We start from the raw sequence: 22094 nt of genomic DNA, 5'->3' as shown, positions 1-22094 counted from the left end.
TAAACCATTATAATTTGTAATATTAATTATTTACCCTCTGTCCTTTCACATTGTTTATTTTTAAGCGCTGTTGACCATCCATAATTATCCTGTTTTTTCAATTGATTACATGTTCCCACTCACCCTTTCTAGAATATTAACTCCATAAGGGAGTCATTCTTACTTACTAATTAATCTCCAGCCCCTAGAACTATTCTTGGCACATGGTGGTTGTAAAGAAAGGAAAGAAAGAGGGATGGAGGAAGGGAGAGAGGGAGAAAGGAAGAAAGTGGATAAGAAGTAGTCTGGAGGATCAAGTAATAGAAGAGCCAACCTGTATTGATGTGGGAGAAACTTAAAAGCCAGTGCCTGGAGATGTGTATTGTTACCACAGGAGTATATTTATTTTCTGAGCCTTGGAATGTAATCTACACATTTGTCAAGTAAAGGACTGAATATATCTGCCTCTGCTTAACCTCACAAACGTGATGGACTTTCTTTAAAATAGAGGATCACTGAGCTCTAACTCTACTAAGACCATTGTGATTCTGACACGAGCATGATTAGTTTGAGAAAAATAGTTTGCGAAGGATGAGGAAGAGCTCAGATTACTTGAACATATTATCAACTGAAAAAAAAAAAATGCACAACGTGAGAGCTGTGAGTTAAGTTGTATTTGGGGCAAAATGAGGACTATAGCCCAGGAGACAGCATTTCAGATAGCTCTGAGAAACTGCTCCAAAGATTTTGAGGGGAAGGTCAGTATACATGTGATTTTTGGTGAAGGATGAATACATGCAAACAAGCACATATTTTTTGCAGAAGGTTTCTGCTAGTCTCATGAAGGTTACTCGTCACAAGGAGCAGACGTCACCACGAAGGATTTTAGTGTTTTTCTAGATATGAGGAGATGGAAGAATTGGGCTAATGAACTCTTCTCCTGAAAATATCTAACTATTTGAAGACCCGTTCTGCCAGTTTTTCGCAGAGCACAGAGGGCCTCATTTCTGATCTCCATCCTGTGCTCCTTTCAGGGGGTGTTGAAGGTCAGCAGCTGCTGCAGCTCATGACTTAATCTTTGTAGAGGCAGATGGCAAGTGCCAATTAGTAGTTGGCAATATGCGTGATATATTTCATGAGTTCATCTTTTCTCCTACTCCACCAAGGAGAGGAAAGAAAAAGACACAAAACTGGAAGATTAGACTCCTCTGTCTTCCTACCCCTTACACAGATGGTCTCATCACCATGACCTGACTTGAGACATCAAAATCAACTACATGTATCTTATTGCTTTTATGAGAGTTAATATAATAACCTTGGATGTCCAAGTCATGCCTTATCCCCAGAAATCTAATAACCATACATCTCTTAACAGGGAGACAATCCTTTACATCTACCTCTGGCACTTTCTATTTCTCTTTCCAGTTTTATTTATCTTTAGATAAGTTATCGTCATCTGAGATTCTGTGTAGGGTACAAGCATGTCTCAGAGATATTGCAGTTTGGTTCTAGACTACCACAATATCGCAATAAAACAAGTCACATAATTTTTTTTGTTTCCTAGTGCATATAAAAGTTATTTTTACACTACACAATATTTTATTAAGTGTGCAATAGCATTATGTCTAAAAAAACAATGCACTTACCTGAATTAAAAAAATACTTTGCAAATGAAACTATGACTGGCCTCCTAGACTAAAGTTTCAACATGAGATACTTCAGTGACAGTATATTCAGTGAGTCTGGCCTTGTCAAGAATCTCTAGTTCAGATGTAACACATGCATTTTGAGGAAGCTACAGTGGGAAGTCTTTGGAACCAGAGCCAGACGGTAAATGAAATAAAGGTCCTACAAGTTTGGATCCCCAGCACCAGAGTGCTTAATGTATTACCACTTCTATTTTGTTTTATACTTTCTTTCCCCCAGTCACACATTCAGCTCATTCAGGCTATCAGAACTCTGAATATCTGAAGCAATTTTCCCAGGCTGGTTAAAAGGTCTGTAGGAGAGTATCGTCCTCATTTGGAACACCCCAGAATGTGCCAATGCTCCCAACAGGAAACAAAGGAGAGAAAAAGTTACTAGGAAGCATTTCTTAAGTAGGCTATTTCATTGACCAAAAATGGACTAAATGAGGAAAACGTGTATTTAAAAAATGGAAGAATGAGGGAGTGAATCACCTCTCCCCTGTGCATGGGCATGGCCAAGTGTCAGTGAACAAGGATTTTTATAAAAAGCTCACTAGCCAGGACCATGCACTTTTCTAAAGCACATTCATTAAAACAGCATATCCAGCTTGAGTTTTATAATCATGATCAAATCAAGATCAAGATCAAATCAAAAGCAAGCTAGTCTTATGCCGAAGCCAGTTTCAAGGAAAAAAGTCGGAGTCTGTTCTCTTGGTCTATACATGATTTAACTTGAGTGAAACAGAACAGAAATAAATATGAGACATACACTACAATGATGAAAGCTTCTCCTCCAACTTTCTGTTCCATCGTTTCACAAACAGGTATGTGACTAAAGGTCACTAAAAATAGTACTAAAATATCTGACCAAATCCTGGTGTCACTGCATCCTAAAAATTACCGCAATGCTGGCACTGCAGGTCTTTAGGAAGAGTATAGTGAGGTGAGATCAAACACGCTGCTCCTCCGCTACCCAGAAAAGTCACTTCCCATTATCTAACAAATAACAGATGGAGAGTGGCTGAGAGCTCCGTTGCTTTCTAAACAGAAAAGCAGTACTTGTTTTCCCATTAGGCTTATAGGAGAGAGAGCTTCAGCCATTAGATAGTTTTGTTAATCCCTCCAGCTGGACCGTGCTAAAGCCTAGGGCTTTAATCCTCACTATCAACAATATCTATTTATGTGGAAAGCAGATAAATCATTCACTTTTCCCCCCTTCTAAGGCAGCAAATGCCAGCTTAGCCAATGAAATTTGAATCCCGTAAACAAGAAGAGAGAACACATGATGTGTAAAAGTCGTATTTAGCAGTGCAGGTGCTGTCCTTGCATGTCACCACTCGGGTGGCTACAGGGGGGGCTGGAGCTTCTGGTGATCCACCGGCTAAGCTCCATCCTCAGCGCTGCCTCTGCAGCTCATCCAAGCGCAGCCATAACAACTTCTGACTTGGGGATGTTCCATAAAAGGTTAAAAGTAGCTCTTCAGAAATTCTTATCACCAATCTGCCATTGCTGTGACAAAGCTTGAATCATCCCGCTCTACCAAAAGAAATAATAAAGCATCATGAATATACAACTATAATGTGCACAAACTGGTGTGGAAATCTGCAATGAATTATTATAGTGAGAAGCACATTAAATAAAAATCATTATTTTTAACTTTGATTAGGTCTGAATGTATACTGTATGTCTTGCACTTGACGATATGTGTGTGTGTATAAGCATATACATGTTTTTAAAAGTCCTCACAACAACCAGGAGAGATAGAGGTTACTATCTTTAATTTCTAATTGAGAAAAGGTTGAGTGACTTGCCAGATATTATAGAACTATTAAGTGGCCTTGGCATGGTCTGAACCCAGAGCTGGCTGACTTCATAGTCTGTGTTTCCTGATTGCACCAACTTAAAAAAAAAAAAAAAAAAAAAAAAAAAAATGGGAAAGCAAAGCTCCAAGCAATATGAACCACTCCTTCTGTGGACAAATATGAAAGACCATGGACACAGCTATGCAGCTACCCAGAATGAAAAGGAATGTTTGAAAAATCTTGGAGACCTCTTTTACCAGACAGCCTATATCTGTCTGGTAAAAAGCAGAGTATAAAAAAGCTACTGCCCCAGTCCATGGAACAGAGCACAGAGTAGAAAAGCAGTCTGGTGATTTTCCTCACCCATGCTTGGGTAGGTTTCCATCATCAATCGGTGCATTAATTCTATCTGGCTCCTGGAAACAGTCATTTGCTGAATAGCTCCTTTGTGACCCAGGGAGTTAATTTAGAATACCAAATGCCTTCACTTTCAGCTGGGGAGGAGTTTAGGCAGAAGAGAAAAAAAAAAAAATACTAACTTCATTTTTTACAAATAATAAGAAGATGAAAGTTGGACCAAATTTCCTCACTATTTTTGTTGGAGAACAGCTGTTCTATTTTGACATGGGTCACTGAGACATTGGAGGAAATTTTCACGTGCAGGTATTTCCTTGAGTCAATATAAGTGGAGCAAAGGAAATGACTGAAATACAAAAATGTCCTTTTAGTGTTCAGATTTTCTGGGTCCTACTGGGAGATTTTTGTATTAGAAAGTTTAGGCTAAATTCTAAGTATGTATCTTAGCGTCAAAGCAACTAAGTCAAATTTATAACTATATATTTGAAACAGTTGAAAATAAATGTCCAGTAACTGAAAACCCAGGTTTCTCATAGGTTCAGTTCTTTGCCCAACTACAGACTTAAATTACCTATTGAGTGATTTACATATAATTAATTATATTATAGAAACTTTAAGACAGATATAATTGCATGAATTTAATTTTCTTGTCAGGTGATAAAACAGGAAGACCTTGTCAAGGACCTTTCTGATTGTACTTTGTATGATCTACTGAAATATGATGATTTTAACTCAGACAAGCACCTGGCTCTTGAAGAATTTTATAGAACATTCCGTGAGTATAAGATTCATTCTCTAATTCCTCTTTGTTCTTTTTCCTGTTTCTTTACCCAATATGGTGTGTTTGCTTGATGTCAAAGTACAGACTGTTTCTTAAGAGAAGTGATATAATGGAGATAATTTAAGTGTGTGGCTGTATTGAAACGAATGTAAAAGCTAAGGGAGTTATAGTTCTAAAATGCAGAGCTGGAAATGTTTGATAACATTTGCTATCAGTTCCTATTGATTCTAGTTTAAGATATTAATTCCACAATGATGCTTCCAAGGTTATTTTAGACTAGGAACAGCACTTCACTGTCACCATGTATCAAAAACAATTTAATTATTTACATAATGACAATTTTTTTTTTATTTTATAGAAAAACCAAAGTTGATTAATAAAGTTTGCATATATGTTAACAACAAAAATTAGCATAAGAATTGAAAATTATATTTATGTTAAGATACTTTGGAATCAATTATATATGTTTAAAATGCTTAAAGACTTCTCAAAATTGAGTATACTTTATAGAGCAAAGTTGTAAAGATGATTTGGTTAAGAAAGTTGTGTGACAGGTTATTCATTAAAAATAATTCAAAGAAAAAAGACTAAGAGGCAAAAAACAGAAGGGAAAGTTTTGGAGCTGTGTGTAAAAGAAAGAGAAAAAAAAATCATTAAATTAACTGGTTGGTATTTGAAAATCACCAAGTAATCAAAGTTTAATGAGATTTTAGATTGACAGATAAATAGATGATAGATAGATGGATAATCTTCAATATTTTTATATGCACTCACATATATAGGGCTTTCCAAATATATACATATGTATATATATATTTTTTTTCCAAAAAGGCAGGAAATAAGATATGTACTTGGTGTTAATAGATCCTTTTTGAATTATGCCTCTGTCGTCCATCAGTTGTCTGATATTGGAAAAATTACTTAAATCTCTGAAAATTCATATAAATAAGGATAGTAGTTACCACATGATCATTTTATATTAAAACACTGAATTATATTTTATGTAATATTTGATACTAGCAAAGTAATAAATGTGAAATAGTTGCATGTTACAAAGCTTTAAGGCAAGATGTCAGTATGCTCTTCAGATTTAATTAAACTGCATTTCCACTTTAAATTACAAGCAGAATACAAGATGGGATATCTCAGTAAACAGTTAATCCTTTAAAGTGTGTCACAAGGCTAGACAACTTTTCAAAGATAACAAGAAAGCAGCATTATAATTCAATGATTATATGAAGAAACTGAAACACAGTGAAGTTAAGAACCAAGTGGCTGAGTTTATTATCAGACCTATGCCAAACCAGTTAAGAAGTCTATGTGTTTGCCCCTAAACTTCACTCTGTAGTAGGCATTGATTTGTGTGCTTAGGATGACAGGAATATTATGGTTTATCAGGAAAAATTGTTTACATTATATTATATTGTATTATATTGTATACTATCATGTAAGATACAAGGGGATAAATGTCATAGGAAGGCCTACATAAAATATAAAGTGAACTAAGAATATAACCTCCAGCACTGGGGATCAAGGAGAGTTTATGAAGGTAGTAGCAATTGAATGGGTCTTCAGGATGAGTGGATTTGGACTTTAGGGGATGAGAGATGGAAGATGGACAAAGAGAAGGGTGTCAGGGAGGAAGAAATTTTCCTCTACCCTTCTGGGTCCTTTTGGCTGGTCTAAGAATCAAGTTCACATAAGGCAGATTAGCAGGAGAAAATCAAAATTTAATAACGTGTATACATGGGAGAGACCCAGGAAAACTGGGTAACTCACCAAAATGTCTGAAACCCTCACCTTAAATACCATTTTCAGCTAAAGACAAAAGAGGATGTTGAGGTAGGGGTGTTGTGCTTCAAAGGGGAGGAAAGCAACGCACATGGAGATGGAAAAACAAGTGTTTGGTAAATGAATGTTCTCTCAGCCCTGCACAAACAATGGGACACAGAGAGTAATTTTAAGAAGCAGACTTTGCTGAGTTCCTTTCTGTCCACACCCCTAGTTCATACTATGGTAACCTGTGGTGATAGCTCCCTTCCTGGAAGAGGTCCTCTATCCTCTTTCTTTTAGGCAGTTGGGGGAAAGTTGAAGTTACTTTCCAAGTGTTTTGGGCTTTGATTGTTTTCAGCTTGAAATAATATTAATACCAAAGAGACATTTTGGGGTGGCAATTTTGCTCCCCTACCTCAGCATAAATAAAATCTCTACTGCATGATACACCAGAGTATTTAGAGAAACTAGTCCAACCGGAAGATCTCTTCCAGGTCTGAAAGTCTATGGAAATATATCAATTATCATTACTATTTTACTAAATTATTGTATTAAACAGGCAGTCTAATCTACCAACTCCTATCCTCCACTCCCATAATATGAGGATACATGGATGTGGCTAAATAAAAGTAGTTGAAATCTATAGCAATAGCAGAAAATATTTTTAATGGTATACAAACTATCAAGCATCAATAAGAGAATTAAATTGTATGTTTACATAGGATTTTTATTCAAAATATTGTTAATGGTGGAATAGTGGAGCTAGAAACTAATAAATACAATGAAAATAAAGTGTGAGTAATATGTTATTTTTATGGTAACACAGCAAAGACTGAATAATGATCCCTGGCAATATCAGTACAAAAGAATCTTCCCTAGAATACTGCTACCTGCACCTATCAAGGGGAAAATGATGTTGTGTTTGGGATGATATGATTTGATATTGCTAAGGAAGGCAAGGTAGATCAGTATGTTGTAAAGATAAACAAAATTTGCAATTCAGAAATCTGAATCATCAATACAAACTTCAATAGAGACATAGTGAAACATTGTTTTTAAAGGAGCTACAGTGTACTACAAACTATTGAATTTGGAGAGAAGAAAATCTATATGATTCTGTTAGCAACTGGAAGGTAATATGGTAGCAATTTTACTGAAATTATTTATAGTAAATGCAATGAAGTTTAATGAAGATTGTAATGATTCTGCCATTCTGTCAAAATTATGTATAATGCAAAAGGTCTACATTTTTAATATTTTGAATCATAAAGTGATATTTGATAACGACAGCACTTGGCAATCAGCAATCATATTATGAGGTTTTATCTTTTTGAATAATCACAAAACTTTTCCTTAACTATGATAAAATGATGTTAACATAATCATTTAGAAAAGGTAATGTTTTTAAGTAAATGCTGGAATTATCTGGGGTGTTTTAATATTCATTGTGGTCTCACCAAGCAGTTTTCTGCAATGTTTTATATTTTCAGTGTTTCACCGTTATTAAACAGGGTATCAAGCTCTAGAATGACCCTTTGGAGAGAGCAAAACTAACTTGTATGGGTTGTCTATATCAGCAAGATGTATTTATACTTATAAGTGAATAGGAAACATACGTCTATTTCTTTCTCTCCTTCTGTTAAAATACTTCACGACTAAACCCACCTCAGTTTTGTGAAGTTTAGTGACAGGCGTTGTATAATGACATGATTTTAGAAAGTCACTCTATTATAAAATATAAGTATCATGAATAAAAAAAATATAACAATTGTGAAAAGGCAATCTATTTTAAAATTATATATTAAGTACCTATGTGTATAGACTGCTGTGACAGTTAAAGCAACTTGAAAAGATAAGTTTCCTTTCCTTTAGAATGCATCATCTCAGACAGACAATGATAAAAAGGACAGATATAGTAAGGATAAAAAGTAATCAGTTTTTCCACCCAGAATTCATTCCCCCAGAAAGTTTCTAAAAAGAAATCCCAGAAAACTAAAAAGTCCCTAAATGAATAGAATCTAGAAGAATAAGCTAAGACCAGAGAAGTTAAGAAACTTGTCTTTATCCAGTCTTTATTTACTGGCAGATACAAAGATAAACAGATTTCTTGAGTTCCAGTTTATTATCCTTTCTGCCACCACACAACATGGAGGAAAGTAAAGGGTACTTTGCAAACAGGAAAAGGTTAATGGTAAAGAAAAAAGAACCAGCACATTATCAACTGTTATTACATGATTAGGGTGTTATTTTAGTAGTTATAAAGTTTTCCATAAAATAGTATTTCTTTTCATTTTGGATAAGAATAATTATTTTATTATTTTACAATAAGCATCAGATAATATTCTTAATTTTTCTCCAGAATTTTTGACGTTATTAAAAAATCCTTTGATTTTTACTAGGATATTTAAAATAAATCCTCACTGCAAACATCAAATATCTTAAATCATGCCTTGTTTGATTAACAAACTTGGAAATCTATGCAATGGGATCCAATAAATCTTAAGTGAGATCAGACATAGTTTTGAATATTTAAAAGAAATACTAAATCCTCTCGTCAGATGGTGGAGGTGGACACCCTGCACCCTTGCATTTTGTTGCCTTGATAGTAAAATGTGTAGATTTTTCAGTGCAAAGAGTACTTAGAATTAAAAACAAATTAATAGGGTCATTATTAACTACAAGGACTTGTATTAAAATACAGAGATTCAGCATTTTATTTTCTTCCAACTCAAAATTAAAATACAATGTTTCATTAAGTTTACATGTCTGGAACTCTAAATTTTTGCTTCAGATCTGTAGGTAAATGCAAGTGATTTGCCGTTAGACAAGGTGACCATACACAGAACTGAGACATTTAATTTCAGAAGTGATGCTCAAATAAATGTTTATATTTATTTATTTTTGCAAATTCAATTAAGATGATAAAGTGTTATTATATGGCTCTTAATTTTAGGAATTAATTGTTTTCATGTGGACTTTCTAGATAACCCAAAATGGTTTAAATGTCTACCCAGAGAAAAGATATTTGTTTTGTAAATGCTTTCCATGTACATAATTTCCTGAGTTAAACTATAAAGTGCTTTGACTTAAAATTACATGAAGTGAGGAGTTTGTGTAACTCTGATAGATTCTTGAAATCCTATTAAATTACGAGTTGTAGTTTCCAAAACCATATACATACACTTTAAGATGTGTATGTGTTCTAGTGATTCAAGATCTAATGTCACCCTTAAATAAATCTTTATCAATTCAAAATGATCTCTATGTGTGGAAAGATCCAAAGGAAGACGTTTTTCTACTATGCATAAAATAATTAGGTTTTTGCAAGCATAATGCATCAGTTGTGAGCATTTATATTGAAATTAACTGTACAATATCTGTCTCTCCTTTCTTAAAAAGAATAATTAAGACTCTAAAATTCTAAAATATTAAAAAACATGGAACAGTTATTTTAAATCACCTAACTCTTCATGATTATATTCAAAATGTCATCTCTTTATATGAAAGAATTCTTAATGGAATATAAATTTGATAATGACATTATAAGGAAAATATATTTATTTTTCTGGGAAATCACAATTGCTATAATAAAATGTTAATTATCGGAATCATCTAATAAGAAGAGCAATAAAATATGAGTATTATATTAACATTCATTGACATTAGATCATTAGTGTATGAAAGTCCTTCATTTGAGAAAAATAGCAGAATTTAGTGAATTTAGAATTTAATAGCAGAATTTAGAAAAATAGCAGAATTTGGCATATTCAAATAGAAACTTTTGGATGGAGAATATGGTGGTCCAGAGTCAGGTGGGAGCTCTGGAACACAAATAGAGACATAGAACATGCAGTCAAAATTTGATACTCTGGCAAGGAGTGGGGTATCTAAGGTGAGTATGTGAAGAGAGAAGAGATGGGCAGAACAGCAGTAGGAAACTAAAACTAAACAACAACAACACTTAGAGAGATAGGAAGAAAGCCAAAGGAGTACACCATCATAAAATTTTAATAAGGAATTGTTTCCAAGGCTGGGTTCAAAACAAGAAAGTATATAGCAGATGAATGGGCACTGGATTTGGCAATAAGGAATTTGTTGGTAACTTTGGTCACAGCACTTTCAGCAGAGATGTAGGGGTAGAAGCAAAAGTGCTGGTGGTTGAGAAGTTGGATGTAAAAAAAAAAAAGTGAAAAAATAATGTTGAGCAAAAAAGCAGAGCACATAGTATACATCAAGTATATATGTAGTTAAAATCCAAATTAGGTAAAACTCATCTGTGGTTTTAGTAGTTAATATGAACGGTTGCCTTTGGGGGAGTGGAGGGCGTGTGGTGGGAACACAAAGCAAGAGAAGGGCTTCTATGGTGCTGGCAATGTTCTACTTTTCATCCAGATAAAAAATCCCACATGATTTGGGAAATGCTGCATTGGATGAACTGCTATAGAATAACCCCAAACTGGATCATTGTAGCATAAAATCTTGCAACAAGTTTAGTTGACTTGTCCACTGGGGAAATCATTCTTTTGTTACATGCTTTGAATGCAAAGTTAGTTTACATGTGTGTATGAATATACTCCTCTATGTCGGAGTGTGTAGATGTGCACTAATTGTTGGATACATAGAGCACCACTCGCTTACAGATGGTTGTAGTGTATGTTATTTTTGATGTGTCTGGGTTCTATCCCTAATAGAAACATACTGTGCAAAACATGATTGTTGAGATCCAACTTATAGACATAGATTCCAAAAGGACAGTTTTCTGGTTCTAAAAAAAAAAAAAAAAATTACTTGTATACCCCAAATGTTAATAAAAAGACAACCGGGAGTTTGATGTCTTCAAAGGTGGCAGAGCCAGGGCACCTCAGAGCATTCCCACAGTCCGTCGAGACCTCAGAAGTTGCCTCCGCTGGCTTACGCCTCAGCCTTTGCCCTGCACACTGGTCTCGGGCTTCATGGAAGTGAAAACAAGCCAAGAGTAAAACAAAACCAGTACAAATCCCCAAGTCAAAACAGCTACAATCAAATTCAAGGAAAGCAAAGTTGTGTGGCTGACACGGTCTCGATGCTCCAGCCGGCTGTCAGGCCTGAGCCTAGGAGGTGGGAGAGCAGGGTACAGGACACTGGACCATGAGAGACCTCCTAGCTCCACATAATATCAATTGGCGAGAGCTCTCCCAGAGATCTCTGTCTCAACACTAAGACCCAGCTCCACTCAATGACCAGCAAGCTCCAGTGCTGGACACTCCATGCCAAACAACTAGCAAGACAAGAACACAACCCCACACATTAGCAGGGAGGTTGCCTAAAAACATACTAAGTTCACAGACAACCCAAAACACACCACCGGACACGGTCCTGCTCACCAGAAAGACAAGATCCAGCCTCATCCACCAGAACACAGGCACCAGGCTTCTCCACCAGGAAACCTACACAACCCACTGAACCAACTTTACCCACCAGGGGCAGACGCCAAAAAAAATGGAAACTATGAACCTGCAGCCTGTGAAAAGGAGACCCCAAACACAGTAAGTTAAGCTAAATGAGAAGACAGAGAAACACACAGAAGATGAAGGAGCAAGGTAAAAACCCACCAGACCAAACAAATGAAGAGGAAATAGGCAGTCTACTTGAAAAATAATTCAGAGTAATGATACTAAAGATGATCCAAAATCTTGGAAATAGAATGGAGAAAATACAAGAAATGTTTAACAAGGGCTTAGAAGAAATAAAGAGTAAACAAACAATGATGAACAACACAATAAATAAAATTAAAAATTCTCTAGAAGGAATCAGTAGCAGAATAACTGAGGCAGAAGAACAGAAAAGTGACCTGGAAGGTGAAATAGTGGAAATAACTATCTCAGAGCAGAATAAAGAAAAAAGAATGAAAAAAATTGAGGACAGTCTCAGAGACATCTGGGACAACATTAAATGCACCAACATTTGAATTATAGGGGTCCCAGAGGAAGAAGAAAAAAAGAAAGGGACTGAGAAAATATTTGAAGAGATTATAGTTGAAAACTTCCTTAATATGGGAAAGGAAATAGTAAATCAAGTTCAGGAAGTGCAGAGAGTCCCATACAGGATAAATCCAAGGAGAAACACATCAAAACACATATTAATCAAATTATCAAGAATTAAATACAAAAAAAAATATTAAAAGCAGAAAGGGGAAAAACAAATAACACACAAGGGAGTCCCCATAAAGCTAACAGCTGATCTTTCAGAAGAGACTCTGCAAGCCAGAAGGGAGTGGCAGGACATATTTAAGTGATGAAAGGAAAATAACTACAACTAAGACTACTCTACACAGCAAGGATCTCATTCAGATTTGTTGGAGAAATTAATACCTTTACAGAGAAGCAAAAGCTAAGAGAATTTAGCACCACCAAACCAGCTTTACAGCAAATGCTAAAGGAACTTCTCTAGGAATGAAACACAAGAGGAGGAAAAGACCTAAAATAACAAACCCAAAACAATTAAGAAAATGGTAATAGGAAAACACATATCAATAATTACCTTAAATGTAAATGGATTAAATGCGTCAACCGAAGGACATAGAGTGGCTGAATGAATACAAAAACAAGACCCGTATATATGCTGTCTACAAGAGACCCACTTCAGACCTAGGGACACGTACAGACTGAAAGTGAGGGGTTGGAAAAAGATATTGCATGCATGGAAATCAAAAGAAAGCTAGAGTGGCAATTCTCATAACAGAAAAAATAGACTTTAAAATAAAGACTATTACAAGAGACAAAGAAGGACACTACATGATGATCAAGGGATCATTCCAAGAAGAAGATATAACAATTGTTTATAAACAATATTTATGCACCCAACATAGGAGCACCTCAATACATAAGGCAAATGCTAACAGCCATAAAAGGGGAAATTGACCGTAACACAAAAATAGTAGGGAACTTTAACACCCCACTTTCACCAATGGACAGATCATGCAAAATGAAAATAAATGAGGAAACACAAGCTTTCAATGATACGTTAAGCAAGATGGACTTAATTGATATTTATAGGTCATTCCATCCAAGATCAACAGAATACACTTTCTTCTCAAGTGCTTATGGAACATTTTCCAGGATACAACATTTCTGATCTTGGGTCACAAATCAAGCCTTGGTAAATTTAAGAAAATTGAAACCGTATCAAGTATCTTTTCTGACCACAATGCTATGAGACTAGATAATCAATTACGGGAAAAAAATGGCAAAAAATACAAACACATGGAGGCTAAACATTACACTCCTAAATAACCAAGAATTCACTGAAGAAATCAAAGAGGAAATTTTAAAAATACCTAGAAACAAATGGCAATGAAAACATGACGGCCCAAAACCAATGGGATGCAGCAGAAGCAGATCTAAGAGGGAAGTTTATAGCAATACAATTCTACCTCAAGAAACAAGAAAAATCTCAAATAAACAACCTAAACTTACATCTAAAGCAACTAGAGAAAGAAGAACCAAAAGAAACCCCAAAGTTAGCAAAAGGAAAGAAATCATAAAGATCAGATCAGAAATAAATGAAAAAGAAATGAAGGAAATGATAGCAAAGGTCAATAAAACTAAAAGCTGGTTCTTTGAGAAGATAAACAAAATTGATAAACCATTAGCCAGACTCATCAAGAAAAGAAGGGAGAAGACTCAAATCAGTAGAATTACAAATGAAAAAGAAGTAACAAGTGACACTGCAGAAATACAAAGGATCAGAGAGATTACTACAAGCAACTATATGCCAATAAAATGGACAACCTGGAAGAAATGGAAAAATTCTTAGAAAAGCACAACCTTCCGAGACTGAACCAGGAAGAAATAGAAAATATAAACAGACCAATCACAAGCACTGAAATTGAAACTGTGATTAAAAATCTTCCAACAAACAAAAGCCCAGGACCAGAGGGCTTCACTGGCGAATTCTATCGAACATTTAGAGAAGAGCTAACACCTATCCTTCTCAAATTCTTCCAAAATATAGCAGAGGGAGGAATACTCCCAAACTCATTCTATGAGGCCACCATCATTCTGATACCAAAACCAGACAAAGATGTCACAAAGAAAGAAAACTACAGGCCAATATCACTGATGAACATAGATGCAAAAATCCTCAACAAAATACTAGCAAACAGAATCCAGCAGCACACTAAAAGGATCATAAACCATGATCAAGTGGGGTTATTCCCAGGAATGCAAGGATTCTTCAATACACCAAAACCAATCAATGTGATACACCATATTAACAAATTGAAGGATAAAAACCATATGATAATCTCAATAGAAGCAGAAAAAACTTTTGACAGAATTCCCCACCCATTTATGATAAAAACTCTCCAGAAAGTAGACATAGAGGGAACTTACCTCAGCATAATAAATGTCATATATGACAAACCCACAGCCAACATCGTTCTCAATAGTGAAAAACTGAAACCATTTCTTCTAAGATCAGGAAAAAGACAATGGTGTTCACTATCCCCACTATTATTCAACATAGTTTTGGAAGTTTTAGCCACAGTAGAGACGAAAAAGAAATTAAAGGAATCCAAATTGGAAAAAAAGATGTAAAGCTGTCACTGTTTGCAGATGACATGATACTATACAGAGAGAATCCTAAAGATGCTACCAGAAAACTACAGAGTTAATCAATGAATTTGGTAAAGTAGCAAGATACAATATTAATGCACAGAAAACTCTTGTATTCCTATATACTAATGACAAAAAATCTGAAAGAGTAATTAAGGAAACACTCCCATTTACCATTGCAACAAAAAGAATAAAATACCTAAGAATAACCCTACCTAAGGAGACAAAAGAGCTGTATGCAAAAAACTATAAGACACTGATGAAAGAAATCAAAGCCAATACAAACAGATGGAGAGATATACTAAGTCCTTGGACTGGAAGAATGAACATTGTGAAAATGACTGTACTACCCAAAGCAATCTACAGATTCAATGCAATCCCTATCAAACTACCAATGGCATTTTTCACAGAACTAGAACAAAAAAATTCACAATTTGTATGGAAACACAAAAGACCCCGAATAGCCAAAGCAGTATTGAGAAAGAAAAATGGAGCTGGAGGACCCAGGCTCCCTGACTTCAGACTATACTACAAAGCTACAGAAATCAAGACAGCATGGGACTGTCACAAAAACAGAAATATAGATCAATGGAACAATATAGAAAGTCCAGAGATAAACCCAGACACATATGGTCACCTTATCTTTGATAAAGGAATCAAGAATGTACAATGGAGAAAAGACAGCCTCTTCAATAATTGGTGTTGGGAAAACTGGACAGCTACATGTAAAATAGAATGAAATTAGAACACTCCTTAACACCATACATGAAAATAAACTCAAAATGAATTAAAGACCTAAATGTAAGGCCAGACACTATAAAACACTTAGAGGAAAACATAGGCAGAACACTCTATGACATAAATCACAGCAAGATCTTTTTTGACCCATCTCCCAGAGAAATGGAAATAAAAACACAAATAAACAAATGGGACCTAATAAACCTTAAAAGCTTTTGCACAGCAAAGGAAGCCATAAACAAGATGAAAAGACAGCCCTCAGAATGGGAGAAAATATTTGAAAATGAAGTAACTGACAAAGGAGTAATCTCCAAAATATACAAGCAACTCATGCAGCTCAATATCAAAAAAACCAATAACCCAATCCAAAAATGGGCAGAAGACCTAAATAGACATTTCTCTAAAGAGGATATACAGATTGCCAACAAACACATGAAAATGGATACTCAACATCACTAATCATTAGAGAAATGCAAATCAAAACCACAATGAGGGGGGCTTCCCTGGTGGCACAGTGGTTGAGAATCTGCCTGCCAATGCAGGGGACACGGGTTCGAGCCCTGGGCTGGGAAGATCCCACATGCCACGGAGCAACTAGGCCCGTGAGCCACAATTACTGAGCCTGCGCGTCTGGAGCCTGTGCTCCGCAACAAGAGAGGCCGCGATAGTGAGAGGCCCGCGCACCGCGATGAAGAGTGGCCCCCGCTTGCCGCAACTGGAGAGGGCCCTCGCACAGAAACGAAGACCCAACACAGCCATAAATAAATAAAATAAATTAAAAAAAAAAAAAAAAAAAACACAATGAGGTATCAACTCACACTGCTCAGAAAGGACATCATCAAATAATCTACAAACAATAGATGCTGGAGAGGGTGTGGAGGAAAGGGAACCCTCTTGCACTGTTGGTGGGAATGTAAATTGATAGAGCTACTATGCAGAACAGTATGGAGGGTCCTTAAAAAACTAAAAATAGAAATACCATACGACCCAGCAATCCCACTACTGGGCATATACCCTGAGAAAACCATAATTCAAAAAGAGTCATGTACCACAATATTCATTACAACTCTATTTACAATAGCCAGGACAAGGAATCAACCTAAGTGTCCATCGACAGATGAATGGATAAAGAAGATGTGGCACATATATGCAATGGAATATTACTCAGGCATAAAACGAAACGAAATTGAGTTATTTGTAGTGAGGTGGATGGACCTAGAGTCTGTCATATAGAGTGAAGTAAGTCAGAAGGAGAAAAACAAATACCGTATGCTAACACATATATATATGGAATCTAAAAAAAAAAAAGGTTCTGAAGAACTTAGGGGCAGGACAGGAATAAAGTCGCAGACGTAGAGAGTGGACTTGAGGACACGGGGGGGGGGGGGGAAGTGTAGGCTGGGAAGAAGTGAGAGAGTGGCATGGACATATATACACCACCAAATGTAAAATAGATAGCTAGAGGGAAGCAGCTTCATAACACTGAGGATAAGCTCGGTGCTTTGTGACCACTTAGAGGGGTGGGATAGAGAGGGTGGGAGGGAGATGCAAGAGGCAGGGGATATGGGGATATATATATATATATATATATATATATATATATATATATATATATATACACATAAAGCTGATTCACTTTGTTATACAACAGAAACTAACACAACAAAGTAAAGCAATTATACTCCAATAAAGACGTTAGAATTTTTTTTTATATAAACCTAAAAAAATAAAAAATAAAATTACAACTGTTAAGGCAATATAGATTTGAACTATACTTTTAAAAACAATAAAAGCCTTAAATCATTCCCATTTGAAGATGACTTTGTCCTCACCATTGCTAAGGTTACCTTAATCTGATGTAGCTGGTACACATTTATGTTTCTCTTTTTACCTATATCCACTGGCATTCTACATGCTCTGATTTTTACACGCTCTGATCTCTCACTGGTAAATTTTGCTTGTTGGCCTGTTTGTAACTTTTAAAAGCAGATACAGTTAGATATTTTAGCTTCTTTTATTTCAGGTGACACACTTCTATTTATTTCTTGAAGTATTGACTCTTTTGTCACATAGATATTGAGAATAAGGACTTGCCTGACAAAGTGAAATTGAAATAAAAAGTAATAAAATGGTAACTCACCAATCTTTCTTATTTTCCACACTTGTCAATCATAATTTAGTGTGTCTGACTTAAAATTACTTTCTGCTGATTTCAGCATAATATTCTGAGATGGAGTTTGCCTGAGGCTGTTTATGGACTTTCACAATCATTTCTATAATTCACTAGTCCTTTGGCTTTGTTAACCCCATGTTCTTAATACCAACTTCTCAGAAACTCCTTGAATTGAGGCTTATGTTGTCCTTGTGTGGTCTGAAACCCTATCTGGATGGCGTCTTCATAGTGGCTTTACTGTGGAGATCCAGGAGACACTGCTACCCAGATCCGAGCCATTTGGACATGACTGAGTGACTGCAGATTGGCACCAAAGCCTTTGCTTCATTTCAAAGTATCTCAGATTCCCAAACTGAGTTCTTACTAATGGGATTTAATTTTTAACTGGACAAAATTGTTCAACAATTTTAAACAATTGGAATGCAATCTGTCATGTTTTAATTACTAGCTGTTCTCTAAATTCCCTTCTCTAAGTTATTCTGAGAGAAGGCATTTTATCTAAATCTTCCAGTTGAAAGTTTCTTTATAGGACTCTGCTCTGTCAAGTGATCCTTTAGAGAGGCATTTATCTAACAAGTGAGTGTTATTATGAAATATAAAATAAAGTGCTTTTTAAACTTATAATATCAGATAATATGTGTTTAAGCATTTAATCTTTTAAAAATATTTATTTAAAGAATTTGATAGTTAATACTCAGAAAATATATTTTTGCTAAATTTATTTTAATGAATAGTTATTATTGCCTCATTTATTTTTAACCAGGTAAGGTCTACTCTGTCAGTTAAGTGAGTTCTACTGCTTTTATGGAATAGTTCTATGGTTATAACCAGACAAAACATAAAGCTTTAACAGGCCTTATCCACGTATATAGACATCGTAAGATTTACATTGAGTATCTAATATTAGTTTGAATCCAGTGTATCTTGTTGAAAAAACGGAAGAAATGAATCAAAACTAGAGAAATGGATTTTTGAATTTTCCTAAAGTTTAAGCCAAATTGCGTGTTAATAAAAGGTCTGCCAAAGACTTTGCTTTTTTGCTTGTATTAACTACCATATTTCCACAACTTTGTTTCTTTTTTTTTTAAGGAACTCCTTTCTTTCTTTCTTTCTTTATTATTTTTGGCTGTGTTGGGTCTTCGTTTCTGTGCGAGGGCCCTCTCCAGTTGCGGCAAGCGGGGGCCACTCTTCATCGCGGTGCGCGGGCCTCTCACTATCGCGGCCTCTCTTGTTGCGGAGCACAGGCTCCAGACGCGCAGGCTCAGTAATTGTGGCTCACGGGCCTAGTTGCTCCGCGGCATGTGGGATCTTCCCAGCCCAGGGCTCGAACCCGTGTCCCCTGCATTGGCAGGCAGACTCTCAACCACTGCGCCACCAGGGAAGCTCCATAACTTTTTTTTAACAATGATTATTTATTTTTCTTGCTGTAGAAGTTAAATAAAGCAGAAAGGAATGCAAGAGAAAATTGGAATCAATTTTAATTACATCATTCAGTTACAATCACTTTGAGATCTACATATATACATATATGACTATATTATTCTTATATATTCAAGATTTATTTTAATTGTAACTTCTTTTAATTATTAGATATTGGAAACGTATCTCAACATCAACAAATATAGTTTAATATCATGTTTTTAATGATTTGCATTGTGTAAAGATACCATAATTATAAAAATTATAATCATGACACTTTATTACTATCCTCAAACTATTATTCCTCTCCTTAGAGTTTAACACTGGCCCATTTGAAAAATAATACAAGCAAAATATTTTAGACATCCTCATAGTTTTAAATTTTCTAGCAGTCACATTAAAAACAGAAAAGAAAGAAGTGAAATTGATTTTAATAACACTTTACCCCAATATATCCAAAATATTATTATCACAACATATAATCAATGTAAAAGTTAAGGAAATAATTTGAATTCTTTTTTTCAGCAAGTTTTGAAATCTACTATATATATTATATGTACAACACATCTCAATTTGTACTAGCCACATTCCAAATGTTTAATAGCCACATGTAGTACTGGCTACCATCTTGGAGAGCTAACATTAAAGTGTTAAAAACAAGACTATCTAAAATTTTATCCCAGTATTTTAAATAGAGATTAGAGAGTGAAGTAAGTCAAAGACAAATATCATATGATATCACTTATATGTCGAATCTAAAAAAAAAATGATAAAAATGAACTTACATACAAAACAGAAATAAACCCACAGACATAGAAAACAAACTTATGGTTACCAAACAGGAGATGGGGGGGGGGGATAAATTAGGAGGTTGGGATTCACAGATACACACTACTATATATAAAACAGATAAAATAGATAAAACCAGAAAGACCTACTGTATAGCACAGGGAAATCTACTCATTATTTTGTAATAACCTATAAGGGAAAAGAATCTGAAAAAGAATATAAATATATATGTACTACATATATATATACACTATATTTATATGTGTGTGTATGTATAACTGAATCACTTTGCTGTATACTTGAAACTAAGAAAACATTGTAAATCAACTGTACTTCAATAAAAAATAAAATTATATAAATAAATAAATAAATATGAGGTTAAGCACATATTCTAGTTTGTAGATAACATAATGTGAAAATCATGTTCATATCTATTTTTCAGCAAACCAAAAAAATACACACATAGGATAAATGTAATCATCTAAGTGACAAAATATACATCCTCAACATAAATAAGATGTTTATTTTAAAAATAGAGTTCACTAAAATGTATTCAATACCACCTTCTACCAGTGTCTCCCAAATGTTGTTTATTAATTGACATTTAAGTCATGTATCTCCTACCCATAATTAACACCTTTAAATATATATTTTCTAATTTTTAATAATTTTATTTTAAAACGAATGACTATTTTTTCTTCTGATTTAAAATAAATGGACCAATTATGTAAGCCTTCCATTGAGAACCTGTTCTGGGAATAATAGTGTTACTAGTCTGAGTTATTTCAGTCACTGGACTGAATTAGCAGTGTGACACTTTCAAGGAGCCTGTACAACCTTATATACCACAAGGATTAATGTTTTATATTCAGTTTTGGGGAGGTTCAAAAATAGCATCAGATCATTGTTACCTCCGAGATCCCTAGGAGAATTAATTCACTACACTCAAAATAACCTAATAATTCTTTAATGCTTAGAAATCACCAAAATATTTTGTAGTGCCTCAGGGACATCACAGTGAAAAGAAATGCACGTACGTATGTATGTATGTACTCATGTTAACAAGGTATATGTAAAATACCTTATTACCATGTCTTATAGCAATTCAGTGCACGATACTTTCTTGGCAATTTCTCTTACAAATATTCCAAAACCAGTAACAAATTTGTTACAAACAAATGTTCTTAACAAACATTTTAAGAATTAGCAAAATAAAATGTTAATACACATTTATCTTCACACTTTTATACAAATAATTAATTGATGATTATCTATTTAAGGTATGTATGCCTGACACTCTATTTGGTAATGCTCAGTCTTTTGATTGTTTTACCCCATTTTATTCAATAACAAAGTCACATCTCTTAAGGTAATTCAATTACAAACTCTCTCCCTTAATTTATAACAGACCTCTATCTCTGCAGTATTATTTGGTGAGTGCATTTTCAGCAAGATCTACCACTGCTATCATCCTTAGTAAATTTGGAACGAAAATTTCCTATAAAATAAAAAAGTAAATTTATCTTAAATTTTAATGAATATTCGTTATCTCCTTAGGTGACAATTTAAAAATAGATTAAAGCTAAATAAATTTCTTAACAAAAGTGGAAAGGAGGCATCCATACCAAGCGCTATTCTGCCGCCCGACAGAGGATTTTGTGGGACACAGAATACCGTATATCATCTGCAATGTGCTCACTGTAAATTGTGCTCATCCTAACAGAAACTGTTCCTATAAAAGGGAGGCAAATTGCAGTGAACTTGTTACCAGACATTCGAGTAATATAAATGGACCCTTGTTGTTGATGACCAGCTAGGACTAAAGCAAAGCATCTGTGATGTTTAAAGCATTACAGAAGTTATAGATTACTGATTGTCTTGAGAGGTAATGCACATTTATAGTGACTGCCTAGGAAACATTGAATGCTTAGTTTCTTCTGACTGCAGCTATAATTGATTATTAATCATAATAATACTTCATTAAATACATAAGTAAATTAG

At 34.8% G+C, this 22094-nt stretch overlaps 1 protein-coding gene across 3 annotated transcripts in view; it reads left to right on the top strand.

The window, feature by feature from the left end:
- FSTL5 (follistatin like 5) overlaps nt 1-22094 on the top strand; it is a 708623-nt gene that overhangs the window by 328874 nt on the left and 357655 nt on the right. For all 3 annotated transcript variants that reach the window (XM_059923874.1, XM_059923877.1, XM_059923875.1), the window contains exon 5: nt 4481-4601. In XM_059923874.1, the coding sequence (XP_059779857.1) occupies nt 4481-4601 (121 nt within the window). The remainder of the gene's footprint in view (nt 1-4480; nt 4602-22094) is intronic.

The sequence above is a fragment of the Balaenoptera ricei genome, chromosome 5 (genome assembly GCF_028023285.1).
Source record: "Balaenoptera ricei isolate mBalRic1 chromosome 5, mBalRic1.hap2, whole genome shotgun sequence".
In the NCBI taxonomy this organism is placed as follows: Eukaryota; Metazoa; Chordata; class Mammalia; order Artiodactyla; family Balaenopteridae; genus Balaenoptera; species Balaenoptera ricei.
Note: the sequence above shows the minus strand (reverse complement) of the source record. Positions and strands in the feature narration are given on the sequence as shown.